Consider the following 20,933-nt stretch of genomic DNA (forward strand, 5'->3'; position numbering starts at 1 on the left):
AGGGGGATATTTATAGAGCAAACAATCTCACATTTAATAAACATTCACTGTAGGTGAATCTTCCAGGGGCATGCGTTTTAAATGAGTGATTGATGACCAGAGAAAGTCACTTTATAAATATGCCCCACAGAAAGCAGGCGAGTGTTGTCCGTATTTTCCAGCAATCCTTTTGCTGCCAGTGCTCACTTTGGAAAGGATCCACTAATCATACAGCTATGGCATAATCAGGCTAAAATATGGCACGTTTCACCCACACTGGGGAGAAAAACTAAACTGGAGCACATTTCACATGGCTACTTTTTTTATTATTAATGTACAAACTTATTTTTTTATATTTTTCCCATTAAGGGCTCAAAGGGAACATTGAAGATGAAGTAAACGACAGAAACCTGCTCCGATTAAGAATTACAAGTAAAGAAAAAACTGTAAATAATATTCCAGCGCCATCTACTGGTTGAGAAATGCAGCACTAATGTCCATTAGCAGCTCCTCTGACCCATCTATTGGTTACATGCTCATTAGCGCCATCTATTGGTTTAACATACCACGAGACCACCACCCCTACAGCTCCACCTAATGGATTACTGTTACTACAGCATGAGTATGCCAAGCATTCCCACAGCGCCACCTATTGGTATACTGTTAATACAACACTAGATAAAGCGCACCCACAGCGCCACCTCTTGGTTTAAAGTTACAACACTCAAATACTTAAGCACCACACAGCGCCACCTGTTGGTTTAGAATCACAACATTCTAAAACACAAGAATTACAGAAATCACTCTTCAGCACCATTGAACTAGAGCTGCAGCTAACGATTATTTTCAAAATCGATTAGTTAGCCGATTATTAAGTTCGATTAATCGATTAATCGGATAAAAAATTAAAATACATTTTAAAAAATGGCATTATAGCTCTTCGCCGCCATCTATTGGTGTGATTATTACTTTCCATCTCTCTTTAGTACCATTGGTGTGATCATTAAGGCCGTGACACACTGCACGCGAAGCCGTGCAGAGCGAAGCAAAGCTCTCCGGCACGGAGCTTCGCGTGCAGTGTGTGAGCTGAGTGCAGTTAGATGATTCACTGCACCTTCAGCCAATCGGCTCGTCTGTAACAACCGGCCAGACGTCGCATTCCCGTCGCGCCGGTTTATGCGCACGAGCACATTGGCTGAAGTTGAAATTGTTCATCTCGGCACGCTCAGCTCTGCGAGCTCTCGCCAGCTGAGGTGCCTAGAAGAAAGTGACATGACACACTGCTCGCAAAAGGCAGCGCGCCACCGCTCCGCTTCGCGTGCAGTGTGTCACGGCCTTTACTTTCTATATCTCTTCACCGCCATCTATTGGTGCGATCATTACTTTCTATAGCTCGTCAGCGTCACCTATTGGTGTGATTATTTTCTAGAACTTCATTTTCTTTCATTCTAAGGCCTTGGATTGTGCACAAGGGTGCTTGGTACTTCAATCAAGAAGGGACCTCGATTCCCAACCCCCCGGGGCGCAAGGCTCCTGACAGGGGTTGAGTCTGTTGGTCCACCAATCCGAAGGCCGGTGGACCCCGATCCTTTGGGGACCTGCAGGAACAGGTCCCTCACAGTACTAGGTGGGGGGCTCTCCCTAAAAGTGACCGCCTGGGTGGGAGGAGAGAGAAAACCCTTTGAGGGAACAGAATCTCCTCCCCCCATCGGAAAAAGGCCCCGAAGGAACCTACACCCTCCGCATCTGTGGGTCAAAATTTTAAATAAAAAAAGCATGCCAATCGTGCATATAGTGCTTACATAAATATAAAGTGCCAGTTCACCACGCTGACAGGCCCACGTGCACAGTGAATGACATGTGGGATTTTCTGATGCACCCCCTGGGACGCCACCCCCCGGGGCGCAAGGCTCCTGACAGGGGTTGAGACTGTTGGCCCACCAACCCGAAGGCCGGTGGACCATTTCCTTCGGGGACCTGCCGAAACAGGTCCCTCACAGTACTAGGCAGGGGGGATCTCCCGAAGATAAACCCCCCTCCTGGGTGGGAGGAGACAGAGAACCCCGTAAGAGGCACAGAATCTCCTCCCAGCGTCAGGAATAGGCCCCGAAGAAACCTGCACCTTCAGCAATCTGTGGGTCAAAGCTTAAAAAAAAGCCAATCGTGCATAGAGTGCATAAAAATTGCCCCGGACTAGCCATAAGGCCTGTCCAAGAGGCGTTGTGCAGAAAATAGCAAGGTGGTGTGTGACCGAGTGATCAGTGAGTCAATGTGGGGTCCCACACCCAAGTGACTCCATGCGCACCCCTGGGACGCCACCCCCAGGGGCACAACACCACGGGCTTAACTCCAGCCAGACCAAGCTTCGCATCCATTCTCTCAGGAGGCATTAGCACCTTCAGAGCATCTAGCCTACAACTGGGGACAAGCCCGGCATAACCGGACCAGAATCGACCCAGGAGGAAAGGAGGCCCCTCCAGTACCCACCAATCACATCAGGGAATACCGAGCATCTCTCCGTGCCGGTGGATCGATGCCTTTCTTCCTTGAAAACTGATAAGAACAGATACTACACTTGATCTTAGCCAAAAGGCCGAGAAGCGATACTAATGGACCCCAAGGACAGACAAATCCTGAGCCTGTACAGACTGAGCGTCCACGGTCTGGAAATTGTATCAGGGCTGCATAGACAGACATACAAGCACAGGGAGAGTAGACTGTCAGCAGTGTGACCAGGGGGAGCCTGGAAGACGAGGTGCACTTCCTCTTGCAGTGCCCCAAGTACTCAACACTGAGGGACATTCACTTCCGGAGACTCTCCGCTCTCATCCCGGACTTCAGTTCTATAGAAGAGACGAGGAGACTAAACATTATACTGGAAGAGGAGCCGACGGTGAAAATATCTGCACGATACGTCACAGAATGTCACCGACAGAGGAACAGGAAATATCCTGGACTTATAAATCCCCAGCATGGATTCACCTCATCCCCTTTACCCTGATAATGTCCCTGGAGTTACCTATTCCCCCCATATCATTCTTCACCCCTAATAATGTTCCACTACCCCCCAATCCCATAAGACCTCGTCATATGCTTTGGCAATGCTAAAATGTATTTGGTCCTGCCAATAAAGCTTATTTGAATTGAATATTGGTGTTATTACTTTCCATATCTCTTCAGCGCCATCTATTGGTGCGATCATTACTTTCCATATTTCTTCAGCGCCATCTATTGGTGCGATCATTACTTTCTATATCTCTTCAGCACCAGCTATTGGTGTGATCATTACTTTCCATATTTCTTCAGCGCCATCTATTGGTGTGATCAATACTATCTCTTCAGCGCCATCTATTGGTGCGATCATTACTTTCTATAGCTCTGCAGCGCCATCTATTGGTGTGATCATTACTTTCTATATCTCTTCAGCGCCACCTATTGGTGTGATCATTACTTTGTATATCTCTTCAGCGCCACCTATTGGTGTGATCATTACTTTCTATAGCTCTTCAGCGCCACCTATTGGTGTGATCATTACTTTGTATATCTCTTCAGCGCCATCTATTGATCTATTATATTAAACCTGTCAAAATACCATCATAACTCTTCAGCGCCTCTATTGGTCTATTATATTACACCTTTCAAATTTCAAGCATAACGCTACAGCGCCATCCACTGGTCTAAAATTACTTCAATGTTCTTTATTTGAACTCTGTAGTGCCATCTATTGTTGTGATCATTACTTTGCCTTTCTCAACCCTTGTATCTCTTCAGCTCCATCTATTGGTTCATTACTTACAAACATTTCCCAACCCTAAGGGCCTATGCACACTGGTCTGATGCGTTAATTGCACAATTCTGAGCGATTACCGCACAACACACCTACCGTAATTAAAAGCACAGGAGGTGCTTTGCCATTTATTTGAATGGCACCCCAAATGCACCTTCTGCCTGCAATGTGATCGAATGCACAGCAACACGTGATACTTCAATACCATGCGTTCCGATAAAAATAAAAAAATGTAGTGTATGTACTTTTATTTTATCACACCCTAACACAATATTCTGGTACCGCACATTGCAGTGTAATTGACTGCGAGCAGGAGGTGCATTTGGGGTGCCAATCAAATTAATGGCATTGCAACTTCCGCGCTGTTAATGTATGTAGGTGCGTTGTGCGGTACAGTGCATAGATTGCAGAGAGCTGTGTGATCAATGCATCGGATCAGTGTGAATGGGCCCTAATATACCTCTTCATTGCCATCTATTGGCAATGACTTATTGGTCTAATTTACTTAGTCCCTCTTCCGTGAATGTACAGCAAAAGTGCACTTTGATGGGCGTTCACGGGAGTGCATCAAAAATGCACAATGCACTCAACCTCATAGTTCGAGCCAACGTGTGACAATGAAACTAACACGTCGGCTCAATAGATCGGGAAGAAAGCGAACACATACCGTCACTCGCTTACCTCTCGATCCTGTCCCTGCAGAGAGCCATGACTGTCACTCACGGCTCCCTGCAGGGATTTCCCCCCCTCACCCGATAGGCGGAACAGATGGGGGAGGGTACAGCAGGCTCTGCCTCTAGATAGGCAGAGCCTGCTGTCAATCACGCAGCTGGGTGGATCGCAACAGTAATGTCGGGACCCATCCTGGCTGTGGCGGTCTCAGTATACCGCGAGCTGAGCTTTGGGTGATGGGAGGACGCTAGTTTGTGCCCTCCCGTGATCCTTAGGAGAACTATGGGGGAAAAACACTTACCCCATAGTTCTCCTTTAATACTTTATTTTAGGTTTCCCATTCAAAAAATTGCTGCTTGCACAATGCATGCTCAATTCTGAAAGAAAAGTTGTTTTGTTAAAAGTCTATGGGGCCAAAAACACACGACTTGCTCCTGTACTAAAAGCTGTGCATACAGGAGGTGCTAAAAAGTTTGTAAAGCCAATTAGATACACTCATGCTTAGGTGTGAACAGGGCCTAAAAAGTGCTGAAATTCATATATACATTGAAAATGTTACACTGAATATAATGATATATTAATTGTATCCATTCAGACATGAATGATGTGTTTCTATGTATAGAATGTCAGTATCCGGTCAGATTGCCTTTAGAAACAATAACAGCTTTGCTCCTTTCTGGCTTAAAATACATTCCATATATAACATCGTCTGGGGTAATAATGGGATACCAGAATCGTATTATAGATTCTATGGAGGGGAATAGTACAACACTAGAATACTAAGCACCCCCACAGCGCCACTTGTTGGTTTAACATTGCAACATTCGAATGGCAACTATTCCAGCACCAGCAACAAATCTCATATCCTGGGGGGTATTTTAGAGAAAAAAAACAAAACATTCCTGTAATTTTTCTCAACACAAAGTTACCATGATTTAGGCATCCCAGATATTTACCTAAACATATAACCAACGTCGTCAGCTGGTTTGATGGATAGAACAGGGATTTCAATGTAACATAAGGGAATAGTGAATCTCAGTGTGAATGAATGTGTTACTCTAGGAGCGCTATATACCCATTTCAAAGATACACTGCAATAGGGCTGCAGCTAACGATTATTTTCATAATCGATTAGTTAGCCACAACACAGGCACGGAAATAAAAAATAAATCAGTTAGCAGAACATCAAGAGAAGATTAAATTGGGTTGGCGAGGGCACAGTTTAGCAGAACAGCCACTTTCATGGTTCTGTAATTTCTGGAAAAAAAAAACTAAATGACATTCCATTCGCCTACATAAGAATGTTCTGCTAACGCAGTAAACGCAGATATCATAGACATCATCTAGCATTGTACGGACCTGGGGATTCATCTGGGAAGGGTATATTTGGTGTAAGGCAAAAAATACACATTGTAGAAAAAGTGAGAGAGGTCACTGAATGGGCTGAATACAGCAGGTATGTCACTGCTGGGGCAAAGAGGCAAATGTCAGGGCACTGCAGCGAGTACAGAGGTGGGCATTGGAGAGGAGGATAGGGGTCGAGCATACAAGTCATTCAGGAAAAAAAAAAAAGCAAACTTATAGAAAGTGCGGGTATATTATTACACCAGAAGTGCATTCTATGCCAGCAAAGTGTAATACTGTTAGTATCTTTTTGGATAGCCGTAGGATATGACATTTGTGTACATAAAACAATGCATCATTCCTGTCTGAAAAGATAGGATACTTCAAAATAGTACAACACTGTATTCAGTAATAAAACCTGGAGTAACATGATATATAACATGACCTTCAGCACTTTCTGCAGCAAATCAGAGATTACATCCAAATTAGATTTTTCAGTTGTTCACAATTGTAGCCAGTAGTGTAACTTTATAAATACACTTTATGTGCCATCTACTTGTTACAGATTACCTGCAGATGCACAAGGGTAAAATTCTCTGAATTCAGTATTCAATAAAATCTGTATCTAATGGACAACTGTTCCTCAATACAAGAGGATGTGAAACATTTTTACGGCGATCCTAAGACTGCTCTGCACATTAAAAACAGCTGCCTGACATGTCAATATTATATCTATGGAGATATTCAGCGCCATCTATTGGTTTGCAATCACTTCAGCAACTCTGATTCACTTGTCTCTTCCGCGCCATCTATTGGTTTGCTATGACCACAGCGCCTCTGTAATAAATTTCTCTTTAGCGCCATCTATTGGTTTGCTAGGACTACAGCGGCTCTGTAATAATCTCCAGCGCCATCTATTGGTTAACTATGACCACAGCGCCTCTGTAATAAGTTTCTCTTTAGCGTCATCTATTGGTTTGCTAGAACTACAGCGGCTCTGTACAAAATATCTTCAGCGCCATCTATTGATTAACTGACTACAGCGGCTATGTAATAAAAGGGCTCTATTGGTTTGCTTTGAATACAGCAACTCTATTGGTTTAGAATACCTACTGCCGCTCTACTATTTACTATGAATGTAGCAACTCTGCAATGCATGTGTCTTTTCGGTGCCAGCTATTGATTTCCCATGATTGCAACAGCTGTGTAAAACGTTCGTCTTAGTCCCCATTCACACTGAGCGGTTTATCGCCCATATTTCCGCTCCGAAATCATGCATATTTCCATGCAATATCGCGCTATGTAGTTAGTCCAACGCATTTCAATGGCGCTTTTCTCACATTTTACAGCTCAATGTCGCCTGTAGCTCATACATGACCCTTTTTTGCGCAGATGTCGTGCGATCTTGCTCACGATTGCTTTAGCGCGGGAAACGCGTGTGTAATACAGCTGTGTCTGTTCAGCGCCACAATTCTATTAGTTTTCTGTGACTGCAACTGTGACCATCCAGCGCCATCTATTGGTTAGCCATGATTACAGTCACTCTATAAAGTTCTCTCTTCAGCGCCATCTATTGGTCAGTCATGAATACAGCCGGGTTGTGATATATGCCTCTTCAGCGCCATCTGTTGGTTTACTATAAATGTCGCAGCTCAAGAATCTGTCGCTTCAGCGCCATCTATTGGTTTACTATAACTGCTACAGCTCGATTATGAATGTTGCTTCAGCGCCATCTATTGGTTTACTACAAGACCCCATTCACACTGAGCTACATTAGGACTGACCAACTTTGCGAGACATTGAGCTAAAGTGCACATTTTGTCATGCTACGTAGCACTTCTTTTGTCAGGGACTTCGTAGCTGCTACATTGGGCTGTGACCAAACAAAGCGCTCTTGATGTGACATAATTCCTCCTCCTGCTTATATTTCTATGCAAAAGTGACACTTCTATAGTGCGACATTGAGCTACACCACTGAAGTCTATTGGGCCAAATCGCACAAAATCCGCTGGAAAAATAGGTCATGTTCGAGCGACAAACTTGAGCTACAGGCGACATTAAGCTGTGAGATGTGAACAGCTCCAATTAAATGCATTGGACGAGCTACATTGAGCTGATGTTTAAGCGATTGAGCTGAAATCGCGCTACAAATCGCTCAGATTAAAAGGAGAATTATGAGGTGAGTGATTTTCACTCAGCCTCATAAACTGAGCCGACCTGTGACAATGAAACTATCACAGGTCGGCTCAGTAGATCGGGAAGTGAGCGAACACATACCGTCGCTCGCTCACTTCTCGATCTATCCCTGCAGAGAGCCGTGACTGTCACTCACGGCTCCCTGAAGTGATTCCCCCCCAAGCCTTGACTGACCCCATAGTTCTCATTCAATAAATGAATCTGTCGCTTCAGCATCACCCATTGCCATGCCAAGACTATTACAACCAAATTGTTTCACCTCCCAGCTCCCTCTGTAGGGGATCATGACTACTGACACACAAAATCCACTGTGACCATCCAGCGCCACCTATTGGTTTACAATGACTATAGCAACCCAATACACAGCATATGATTATTCATCGCCTCCAGTTGGCTCACCATGACACATAGCGCCGTCTATAGGTAAAAATACAGTAAATAACTGAGTAAGATCTATAGAAGGATCCTCCACCACACGCAGCTGCATAATACAAATAGGACTATGCAATGCCATGTATAGGTTCATCAAGGCTTCAGCATGTCCTAAATTGATGTGCCATTCTAGCGCCATCAACCAATTCCCTGTAAGTAAACTTGCTTTCATGATCATAACCTACCGGAGCTTTATGACTGCAACTGTTAAAGGCCATGTTTGCACTTATAATTGCCTATGCAGACAAGGGGCCCCAGCAAGGTAAAGAAAGTAGAACAGCTTTAAAAAATAAAAACCTAAGAAAACACCGGACGGCTGACCTGGCAATAATCCTTATTAATGGTAAAATGAAGTATAATATAACATACTCACAAAGGGAGCAAGATATATACATCAAATGGACTAGTAGTACTCAATAGATAAACTGCTGTGGAGATGAATGAAAATGATCCAGGAGCTCTGCTGGCAGCAGAGTCACGCTAACGCTTGCTAAAAGAATTTTCGGGGACACTGCCACTTTCTCAGTGCTGGGTAGCTCCACTATCACTGTGCTGATTTATAATGAATTTTCTCAGCTGTTCACAATTGTAGCCAGTAGCGTAACTTTATAAATACGCTTTATGTGCCATCTACTTGTTACAGATTACATGCAGATGCATTCAGCATTTCAATAAAATCTGTATCTAATGGACATCTGTTACTCAATACAAGAGGATGTCGAAGGAAACATTTTCACAGTGATCCCAAGAATGCTCTGCACAATAAAAAGCAATCTTTGTACAGGACCTTAAAAACTGCTGCCTGACAAGTCAATATTATATCTATGTAGATATACAGCGCCATCTATTGGTTTGCCATGACTACAGCAACTCTGATACGTCTCTTCAACGCCATCTATTGGTTTAAAATGACTACTGCCTCTATATAATACACGTGTCTCTTCAGCGCCATCTATTGGTTTGCTATGACTACTGCCGCTCTAATACATTTCTCTTCGACGCCATCTATTGGTTTCAAATGACTATTGCCTCTATATAATACGTCTCTTCAGCGCCATCTATTGGTTTGCTATGACTACTGCCGCTCTATAATACATTTCTCTTCAGTGCCATCTATTGGTTTAAAATGACTACTGCCGCTATATAATACGTGTCTCTTCAGCGCCATCTATTGGTTTGCTATGACTACTGCCGCTCTATAATACATTTCTCTTCAGTGCCATCTATTGGTTTAAAATGACTACTGCCGCTATATAATACGTGTCTCTTCAGCGCCATCTATTGGTTTAAAATGACTACTGCCTTACTAGAATACGTGTCTCTTCAGCGCCATCTATTGCTTTGCTATGACTACTGCTGCTCTATAATACATTTCTCTTCGACGCCATCTATTGGTTTAAAATGACTATTGCCTCTATATAATACGTCTCTTCAGCGCCATCTATTGGTTTAAAATGACTATTGCCTCTATATAATACATTTCTCTTCAGCGCCATCTATTGGTTTAAAATGACTACTGCCTCTATAGAATACACGTGTCTCTTCAGCGCCATTTACTGGTTTGCGATGAATAAAGCGTCTCTAATAACTTGCTCTTCATCGCCATCTATTGTTTTAGAATAACTACTGCCGCTCTATAACACGTGACTCTTCAGCGCCATCTTTTGGTTTAGCATGAATGCAGCAACTCTGCAATACATGCGTCTCTTAGGCAGGGTTTTTACACCACATTTCATTTTCGTCTTAATCTTTTGACGAAAATACATTTTTATTTTTAGTTGCATTTTAGTCATCAGATGAACTTTATTTTAGTCTAGTTTTAGTTGACGAAAGTCGAAAATTAAAGTCGATTTCAGTAGAATAAAATCTAATAGGTGTATTGGTTGTTCACATCTCACTACTAGAAGTGCTCAGGGAACCAAAAGCCAAATGCACTAGTGTGGGAACTAATTTTCGTTTGTCAACGAAAATTCTCAGAATATCCATTTCGTTTTCGTTCCATTAATTGCTCAAGTATTTTGTTTTAGTTGACAAAATTAACACTGCTCTTCGGTGCCAGCTATTGATTTACGATGATTGCAACGGCTGTGTAATAGGTTTGAGTTAGGCGCCATCTATTGGTTTCCTATGATTGTATAATATCTGTGTAATATGTAATATCAGCACAATTCTATTTTACGGTAGTTTGCAGTGACTGCAAACTGTGGCCATCCAGCGCCATCTATTGGGTAGCCATGAATACAGCCACTGTGTAATATGTGTAAAATCAGCACAATTCTATTTTACGGTAGTTTGCGGTGACTGCAAACTGTGGCCATCCAGCCACTGTGTAATAAATCTCTCTTCAGCGCCATCTATTGGTTATCCATGACTACAGCCACTGTGTAATAAATCTCTCTTCAGCGCCATCTATTGGTTATCCATGACTACAGCCACTGTGTAATAAATCTCTCTTCAGCGCCATCTATTGGTTATCCATGACTACATCCAGCCACTATGTAATAAATCTCTCTTCAGCGCCATCTATTGGTTATCCATGAATACAGCCACTGTGTAATAAATCTCTCTTCAGCGCCATTTGCATACCAAGACTATTACAACCAAATTGTTTCACCACTCAGCGCCATCTATAGGCTTCTCATAACTACAGACGCGAAATACAGAGTCCACTGTGACCATCCAGCGCCACCTATTGGTTTACAATGACTATAGCAACCCAATACACAGCATATGATTATTCATCGCCTCCAGTTGGCTCACCATGACACATAGCGCCGTCTATAGGTAAAAATACAGTAAATAACTGAGTAAGATCTATAGAAGGATCCTCCACCACATGCAGCTGCGCAATACAAACAGGACTATGCAATGCCATGTATAAGTTCACATGCCATGTATAAGTGCAAGGCTGAAGCATGTCCTAAATTGACGTGTCATTTGAGCGCGATCAACCAATTCCCTGTAACTAAACTTGTTTTCATGATCATAACCTACAGGAGCTTTATGACTGCAACGTTCACACTTTTACTATAATTGCCTATGCAGACAGGGAGCCCCAGCAAGGTAAAGAAAGCAGAACAGCTTTAAAAAATATTGATTCATTTAGGTGCCATGCTTGTAGGCCATTTGCACTCCCAACTGGGCCCTTCCTGTCAGGAAGGAGGTACTGTGACCTCTACGGGCCTCCCTGCCTCCCCCTACTCTGGGGTCTGCCTTCGCCAGAGCCCCCACCTAGTACTCAATGTACCTGTTTCGGCAGGTCCGAGAGGGGTTCGCCGACTTTCGGGTAGGTGGACCTAAGTCATTAATGCCCGTCAGGAGCCTTGCGCCCTGGGAAGGGGGGGAAATCAGGAAATCGAGGCCCTTCCTCAGAGGAGGACCATAGCACCCTTAAGCTGAATGGTCAATGGAATTCTTCACATCCTCTTTTCTTTCAGGCACTGTATTCACACTGTGAGCCTAAACTAATATCAGCTGATGTGCATGAGAGGATGGAAATGTCACATATACTATATAATGAAATACTCTGCACTCCACTAAACTAAAAACTGACTTTACCCAGATATAAGAATACCAGTCGTATAACAAATATTACGCAGACAATAGAAAAATAAATAAATATGTAACAGATAAGGAATTATTAAACCACCCAGAACACTGTTTGCAGATCAAACGTGCTGGCAATACGTCTCGTAGAATAAACATGGCAAGCCTGCTCTCCATTCACTACGCCCCTTATGCAAAATTTTGTCATGAAGTATAGGAAGAGGAAAAGGAAGACTCTCATGGAGCAAACTGATTTTATTTAAAATTCTGAAAACAAAATGATCCATTATAAATGACAGTACCATCACCCAGCACTAAGGAATAAACACTTAACCCAGAATAGGAGCAGCTTGCTACCACTTTCAGGTACTGTGCATGTGTGCGGCTCAATGCATGCGTGATGTCACAGTGCACGAGCCCCACTGGTACAGTACCAGGAAGTAGGGATGCACAGATACCGGTATTTCGGTACCAGTATTTTTTTTTCGGTACACGCCGATAATCGGAAGTCCCATTAAGGAAGCCAGGCAGCGTGTAATGACTCACCACCTGGCTTCATGATTAGCCAGGAAGATGTCCCCATGCTTCACGTCACTAGTTGATAAGAAAGCATGGAGCCGGCTTTCTGGCTAGTATAGCTACTAGTATTGGTGCATCCCTACCAGGAAGTGTTGATGAGGTGCTCTAACACTGGGTTAAAAGTCTATTTCTCAGTGCTGGGTGTTACCATTGTCATTTGTAAGTGGATTTTTAGTTTTAAAATAAAATCACTTTGCACTAAGAGGTTATTTTTAGCACTAATATAAAAAAAAGAAGTCATACATAGCAGTATTGCAGATCAGTACACGAACACAAAGGGCAATACATAATGGAAAAAGAAAAAAAAAAAACGAACAAATCTGCATTCATTTGCCATGTAGGATTCTCTTCCTTTTCTAGGCAGCTAAAGGTCATTATATAAGATGCAAAATAATTTAAAACAAAATAATTATCAGTCCATGCTTTAGATGCTATGAAACTACCTGTTTGTGCAGGTGGCAGATCCATTCAGCAAACTGGCGGGCATTGGGTATGGTGGCAGACAGAAAGACATAATGCACATTGTCTGGTAGAAGGATGATCGTTTCTTCCCACACTACTCCTCTTTCTGATAAATGAAAAAGTATATAAAACCCACATCATTAGAAGATCGAACATTAACTGACAAAAGACAACACATACTGCACATTGCAAGGAATTGTGATTGCAATAGCTCATGTTGTAGTTTACCCAATATAACCCCAACCCAATTCTGTCAGAATATTCACCTGTACATACACCTGTACCTGGGAGTCATGCCTGTAACTCTCAAGTCTTGCAGTGCCTCTTTTACTTTTTACTTTCTCTCACAAGGGCTGGAGTTGCCCGCCCATGGGTCAAGGTGTAATCTTTATTTCACCTTGATGGATGACTGGGTACATGTACATGTGCTGTCTGTATTAAATTACATTTTTTATAACAAATTTCCATTCAGAAGTTCCAGTTTGAATCTAATTTCCCACATCTGTATACAGAAGCATATAAGCCAAAGTACCTGAATCTCTCATGTAGTGAATTTCATCAAATATGACCCAGGCAACCTCTCTCATGACTTCTGAGCCTCTATACAACATGCTTCGCAGGATCTGCAGAAGACAAGACAAGAATTACTCATCATGCAGTAAAAAGGAACTGATGTACACCAACTATAAAAAGTACAAATGAAAACTACCTCAGTTGTCATCACAAGGCAAGAAGCGGTGGGGTTGATTGTTACATCTCCAGTCATTAATCCAACATCATTGAATTCTTCGTACATCTCTCTGTATTTCTGGTTACTTAGAGCTTTGATGGGACTGGTAAAAATGACTCTCTGCTTTTCTCTTAGAGCTAAAGCTATAGCATACCTGTTTAGGGGAAAAGCACAGAAGATAACAATTAAAAACATTTACATGTATGGAGGAGCAGAGTATGATCAGCAGGTGGACCAGAAGAAGATCAGCACAGCTCTGTTGTCTGATCTCCTCTACGGTTACTGAAACCAGAAGGGACATTATTTTGTCACTTCCAGTTTCAGCCGGTCATTTCTCTGCAGTAGCCGGAGAAAAAGCACATGAAGTATGATCTGTGCATCATCAGCTTCTTTGGGGGCCATAGGTGTCATTAGAGGTCTAACAGAGCATCTGACACTTCCTCCGTGCCATCACATAGCCTCCTTATTAGCCTCTTATGTGATAGTAATAACGTTAGTTCCATCACTCACTGTTAACTCTAATGAACCAGAAAATACGTTTAAAGCGTTGCTTATGGGCAGTTTTGGGTACTTTGGTTTTTTTTTTGCCATTTTTACGGTTGTGCACAATTTTAAGCTTGGACATGTCTGGCACCTATTTACCCGACACAAACACATTATTATATTTTGGTGCATTTTTCCCCTAAACATACCAATTTGATAAACATTTGGATGAATATTGTGCAACTTAAACTGCAACAAGCATTTTTTAATTCTCCAGGGCCTCTGCTTACAGAAAATATATATTTGTTTAAGGGTTTGAAGCAGTTTTCTAGGCAACAATTTAGATGTGTGGGAAAAAAAAATGAATAAATTTGGCCTGGTAGTGAAGTGGTTAAGTTCCCTTACCTGCCCCCCCACTTCACTCACAAACTGAGGGCAGAAAACATTGAGCATGGAGAGACCAAAGCATTCACATGCCCCCCACCTCGTCTGTGATGTTAGGTGGTCACGTGGTTATGGCCAGATCGACAGCTCCCATCCAAGCATCCTTTAAATTTGGCACAGACAAGCAGCATGGCAGAACAAAGAAGCGGTAGGTAGTGTTTTAAGGATTCTGACTTAGGCTGGGCACACACACCTTACAACCATCGCAAGACTTTTGTCTTGCGATGGTTGTAAGGTACTTAAAAAAACGTACGATCTGCCTATCTTGCATAGGCAGATCGTACTTGCGATGATCGCAAGCCACGCCCCCTGAGGGGCGGGCTTCCGATGACCGCAATGCCGAACGGGCAGTGTGCGCTTGCGCACACCGGCCCGTACGGCTGTTATCGTCCGGACATGCCACAAACCCGCCCGACATCGGACGATGCTCGGCAGGTTTTCGAACATGTCCGTAAGTTAAAAGTCGTGCGACCTTACAGTAGTAGAGGTCACACGGCTTCCACACACCTTACGATAATCGTACGATCGCGGGATTTCCCGCGATTATCGTAAGGTGTGTGGGGACCTTTAGAACACATTGTACACCATTGCTGGATAGCACAAATGGTGCAGACATTTGTAATACATATTTGAAGGCAAGAGACAGGCTGGAGGGAGCATTCTAACAGCTATGCGGCTCCGATGATTGGGTGAGTATAACTGTTATTTTTTGTCCCTAGACGAAAATGAGCACTTAACCCTTGCAGCGCGGGGGTAGCTCCACTGGAAGGGTTTCGAAATGTTTTGCCCGGAGTTCTAACTGACTTACTAATCTGTGTGCTTGTTCCAGATCATCACTGAAAGCATTGAAGCCAAAGAACTCGTATTCTATCACCTAAGCAAGAATGAAGTATACCTACTCTGCACACACTGTTTTTCCAGCTGATGTATGAGCAGACACGAGAACGGACTGGTTGTTATCAATACACAGAATGGCCTCCCTCTGAAATGCATCCAGTATGAACGGATATTCCTGAAATGGGTAGAAAAGTCGTTTTGTTTAAAAAAAAAAAAAAATTATTTCATAAACGCAGAATCATGACAGAATTCCTTCTGCATGATGGAAAGCAAAACGCTGTGCTAATATGACAATTCCAAACTTGTCAAGAAACATTTAATGCAAAACTACCAAATATCCTTTATCCTAGTTATTACAAATGTGTTAAAAATACAGATTTTACAGCAAAGTCAACAAAAGTCAGCAAAGTCAGCTCTACTGCATTGCCTCTGGCTTAGGGCCCATTCAGATCATGCCGATGTGATGCCTGGTGGTGCATGAACACGTGCACGGTTTTATTGGGCTCACATTGTGTCCCAATGCATATTCTAATGGTTATGCACCGTCTTTAAAATGAATGGCACCAGAAAGAACCAATTAACAGTAGCGAAAAGAAAAAAAAAAGTCCCACACAGAGCAGCATTTATAACTCAATGAGCATACAGGAGAGACGATAAAAATAGGATTTTGGTACTCACCGTAAAATCCTTTTCTCTCCGTTCATTGAAGGACACAGGGAACAGATCGGAGATCATGTACTGTAGGGTAATATCGATTCGTCGTCACTACCAGACTCCGCCTGAGAGGAGTCCTCCTGGTCGGGCTGTGCGGCCGCAGTAGAAATTTCCCCCTCTTCCGCAGAATCCCCAGAAAAGACCGATGAGGGGGCCGGCAGAGCGCGCTTCCGTGGGGGGCGCTGCGTCAGCGCACGCTCCATACGGGACACAAAACCGTCCATGGTGGAGGAAAAAACTGCAATCAGAAATAGTGGCGTCATCTTGCTGCAGTGTGGCAGAGGTGTGGGAATCATACACACTATTTGTTCTATCTTACAGTGCACCTGTGCCCAGACTATAGACATTAAAGTATTTACATCAGCAACAAAAGAGCTTTAAAACAATCCTCCCCGACCTCTTCATCTGCATGTACTAATAATTAGTTCTAAAGGATCCTCAAGAACAATAAAGACTCTAAAGTCACTTCCAGTCAGTTCAGTACAGCACGTGGTGTTTGCTGTCATGGTTCTGCTTTAATAGAAAGTAAAGGCAACTGTTATTTCATGGTCTCTGGTGTGAATTTTGAAGACAGATTTCTCCACAATGCATATAGCTACAGAGGGGAATAAGGGTTTGTTTTAATGTGCTTCTACTGGTTGTTCAGAATATGCGAATACTTAAAATGTGCAAAGCATGGATACAGATTCACTTTATAGCCCTTTTGTGGAAGTTTTTTTAAGCTTTGATAAAAATAAAACCCAGGATAAAGTACTCTGCATTTAACTGAAACAAACCTTTGAAGCTTTCCCAACCCGCGGTTTAAGAGGCATGTACTCTTCATCAGCAGGCAGTGCCACCTAAAAAGAGAAAAAAAAACCCATAATACCCAAGCATGAATATTTCAGTTTGCCATTTCCTATCCATTGCAGATATGTTGCTGCCTACAATGTTTATAAAGAGGGATTTTTAAAAGACAATTCTAGAATTTTTCTTTTAAGTTGGATAGAGTGAAAAGAACCGTCAGGTGTTTTTGCCGACATTGTCAATCTCTGGAATGACAATGCATTCAGCAATGAAAACCTGACAGTATTTTTATGCCGTTCCAAATCCAGTAATAGAAAAATAAATAAAATCTGTACAAGTCATCACTGGAGGCATTTTCCCCAACAGAGGTTGCAATAACCCTTCCTCACCCTACTGAAAATAAAAATGTTGCCTACAGTTCTACTTTAGCCCCTTTCTATTGGTCATGCTCATATGTAGTAGCATGGCGGGAATCTAGAATGCCAGGCTGCAACATAAACAGCCAGCACTGCTGTTTTGTGCTGAGAGAACCCTCGACTGGCTTGACACTGACAGCTCAGTCACCAATTGCAATTGGGAGCTGGTAGGATGGGCTCCCAATCATGTAAAAACCGATAGCCAATCACAGTGATCACATGGTCAGGTGCCCGCCTAACGACCACTGGTGTTACCTCCCCTAAAAGGCTGGCTGCTGCCAACAATTAGGGGTTAAACACAAAACATATACAGTTTTTATTATGAATACCTTTTGAACAGAATGAAACATGACTGCAACAGGTGATCACTGAGGGGCTCTATATAGCTAAAAATTTGTGAACACCACTCCAAATGAATAAGTTAAAAAGACACTCATCTTGCTCAGACCAGTGAGTGTGACAGAGTCTTGCAAGGTGAGAATCAGTGGGTTGGGAGAAACACTTCACAGAGCTCAGCCGATGTTGCCTCTGCTGTTACAGCCAGCACACTAAAATCTCCATCTGTTGTCAGATGGGGGGAGGGGGAGGAGCAGTGACACCACTCCCTTGGTCGTGTGATAGTGCTAGGGTCTTATGGTTGGCTGCTAGAACTGAGCACAGTCACATAGGAGATCACATGCTTCCCCTATACCAAGAGGCATCAGATATTTCGATAAGACTATGGCAGAGGGAGCTGTAGGGGTGCATTAAGAAGGTGAGTATCAGAGGGGGGGCGCCTTGATAGTTTCTCTTTGAGGTGCACTCAACCGAGTCTATAAAGACTTATGAGTTTGGTGTGGAGGAACACAAGTGGCCTGCAAAGAATGCCAACCTCAACCCTAGTGAAGATCTTTGGGATGAATGCCAACTGTAAAGTAGGTAATCTCCTTTAACGTCAGTACCCGACATCACAAATTCCCAGACACACTCCAGAGTCCTGTGGAAAGACTTCCTGGAGGAGTGGAGGTTGTTGTGGTGGTGAATGTCCAACAAGCTCATATAGCTGTGATGACCAGGAGTCCGCAAACTTTTCGCCATAGTATCATAATATACAGCAACAGAAGATAACAAGTGGTAACTTAAGATATAAAAAGCACCAGTATTGTATGTGAAAATAAGCAACAGGACATAGTAATGGCACCAAAAAATTGCAGCAGTGAAAAACAGAAGCAACCAAAGACGGCAAAAAAATAAAATAAAAAATAGCCCATAAATATGTCAAAAGTATCACAACCCAAAAATGAGGCATAAAGAAGCCGGCCAAAACATGCAAAGAGTGAGCAACAGAATGACCCTCAGATGATAGAAGCATGAACATGTACTTGGTCCAGCAATTGGAGCATTCCACAGACAACTATACCTCATGTGTGCAACCTTCAACTGTATCTACTTCCTGCACTTTTATCCTCGGCATTAGATCTGCAAGACTGTAAAAAAAAAACAAAAAAAAGCATTATTTCTTCATCAAAGCATATTGTCTCAGCCTGTATGCTATGTCTTTATGGCTTTCAAGAAAGATGTATTTCAGATATAACTTTTACTGTGAAGCTGAGCAGAGTTGGAGGACCCGAAGTATAGAAGCTGTGCACAAAAAAGCAGAGGGTTAATCACCAGTATTGTCCGTGGTCTCTCTGCCGCTGGTCTTTTCCCTATTACTTGCTCCAAGCTCCCTCACGTGATGAACTACAATCTCAGTACAAATTAGTAACCTAAATGTGAGATTGTAGTCCATCACAGGAGTGAGCTTGGACCGGTGACTACTTTCCAACACACACAGGAACCATGGGGAACAATAGTAGTCACCCTCCAGAAGGAAGGACAGTGTCAGCACCAATTCAGAGATGATTGGAGTATCTACAGCCGAGTGATACACAAATAAGATACATTTTTGTTAATAGTTGAGGTAATTGAATGTATTTTTAAAGGTTTAACTCCTGAGTTTAGTGCCACTTTAAAGGAAACACACAGTTTGCTACTGTCAACGCCTTGCAAAAATGCAAGTTGCCTTGGCTGCCATGCTGATTCAATCACCTCAATATTTTTTCCATTAGTGACCTGGAGTATGTCCATTCATTCTGACCATGTTTGTATCAGGTGAGTATTGAGGACAGTCATGTACATGGTGTTTGCAGAAAGTCATCAGCAATGACAGTCTGAATATTTATCCACGTACAGAAGTATTGATTATCTATATGACATTTTATTAAAGTGCATCTGAAGCCAAAACTTTTTTTTGTTTTAAATTTGGAGTGGTGAGGGGTTAGATCCTCCGTCAGGTTATCACACAGCTGTCAGTGTTCTCGCTGGGGAGAACATTCTCAACGTGTCCTGATAACAGCTGTCAATGAGACGTCCATAATTTTGGAATTGAAGGGAAATGTACCAGTGGGGACACTTGTTCCAGTGAGTTTTTCCCTGACTTCCTGTTGTGTGTTCAGGACAAGAAGCAAAAGGGAAATCCCAGTGGCAAAAAAAACAGATGGGTTTTAACTAGGAGGAGCACAAAAATGACATTTTGAGACCGCAAAATAAAAACAAAAAGGTCAGGCTTAAAGCAAAAATTATTTTTTTTCTAACAATTTTAAATGTTTTTATTTTAAATTTATTTTTTACCTAAACTTTTTAATTTTTTTATATTTTATTTATATTATTCTTATTTTTGTTTAACTTTACTGCTTTTATATCAGGGGTATAAACAGATTCCTAATATTTCCCTTTTACAATAGAAAAAGAGATTTTTAGAAAGACCTGAAGCGCAGCATCTGCATTGCTCCCAGTTTAGGTTTCCTTCAAAAGGCCTCAGCCTTTAGATAGGCAGAGCCAGCTGTCATTCACGCAGCTGGGCGGACCCAGACATAATTGTTGGGATCCGTTTCAGCTGCGGTGTCTCAGTATACCACGAGCTGCAGCTAGCGGTATACTGAGCTAAGGGTGAAGGGAGGACGCTAGTTTGTGTCCTTCCGTTACCCTAAGGAGAACTATGGGGAAAAGCCCTGACCCCATAGTTCCCCTTTAACATCATCACATCACGCAGATAACTCCCAAGTACCCCGGGACTGAACATTCTTACTTCAACTCATCCGCAGCTGTTGTATCAAGCTTCAGCTTCTTCCCCAATATACATTCCTCCGGTCCATCCAGAGAGCCGACATCTCGCTTTGTCACCGAAGGCGGTCTTGCAACTGCTGCTTGAGGCTTCGCATTTCTCTTCCTGGTAATAGAAATTCACACTTAGTAATAAAGTAAAGTCAGTCTGTGTGTAATAAATATATATATATTAGAGCGGTATAAACAATCACACATTTTGTCATTATTTGAAATCATGTAATTCAGTTTGATGCAGGTTATATTTAACCCTAAAAATGAACTTCTCTTACCTGCTTCCTTTTGGTCTGTTACATATACCATTAAAAGTGATTTGTTTCTGTTTGATAATTGCAAAAAAATTGTTCTCAGCTTACTATCAACATCTCCAACTATGTCATGT

The 20,933-nt window shown here is 42.5% G+C and overlaps 1 protein-coding gene across 1 annotated transcript in view; it reads right to left on the bottom strand.

Annotated features, from left to right (window-relative positions):
- The window catches only part of SKIV2L2 (Ski2 like RNA helicase 2), an 88,055-nt gene that overhangs the window by 66,436 nt on the left and 686 nt on the right, over nucleotides 1-20,933 (bottom strand). The window contains exons 2-8 of the mRNA XM_018568191.1: nucleotides 20,517-20,657; nucleotides 18,807-18,873; nucleotides 16,982-17,044; nucleotides 15,554-15,666; nucleotides 13,707-13,881; nucleotides 13,530-13,620; nucleotides 12,979-13,103 (exon numbers count right to left, since the gene is read on the bottom strand). Coding sequence (XP_018423693.1) covers nucleotides 12,979-13,103; nucleotides 13,530-13,620; nucleotides 13,707-13,881; nucleotides 15,554-15,666; nucleotides 16,982-17,044; nucleotides 18,807-18,873; nucleotides 20,517-20,657 — 775 coding nt within the window. The remainder of the gene's footprint in view (nucleotides 1-12,978; nucleotides 13,104-13,529; nucleotides 13,621-13,706; nucleotides 13,882-15,553; nucleotides 15,667-16,981; nucleotides 17,045-18,806; nucleotides 18,874-20,516; nucleotides 20,658-20,933) is intronic.

This window comes from Nanorana parkeri, unplaced genomic scaffold (genome assembly GCF_000935625.1).
Source record: "Nanorana parkeri isolate BGI_ZX_2015 unplaced genomic scaffold, ASM93562v1 scaffold1152, whole genome shotgun sequence".
Classification (NCBI taxonomy): domain Eukaryota; kingdom Metazoa; phylum Chordata; class Amphibia; order Anura; family Dicroglossidae; genus Nanorana; species Nanorana parkeri.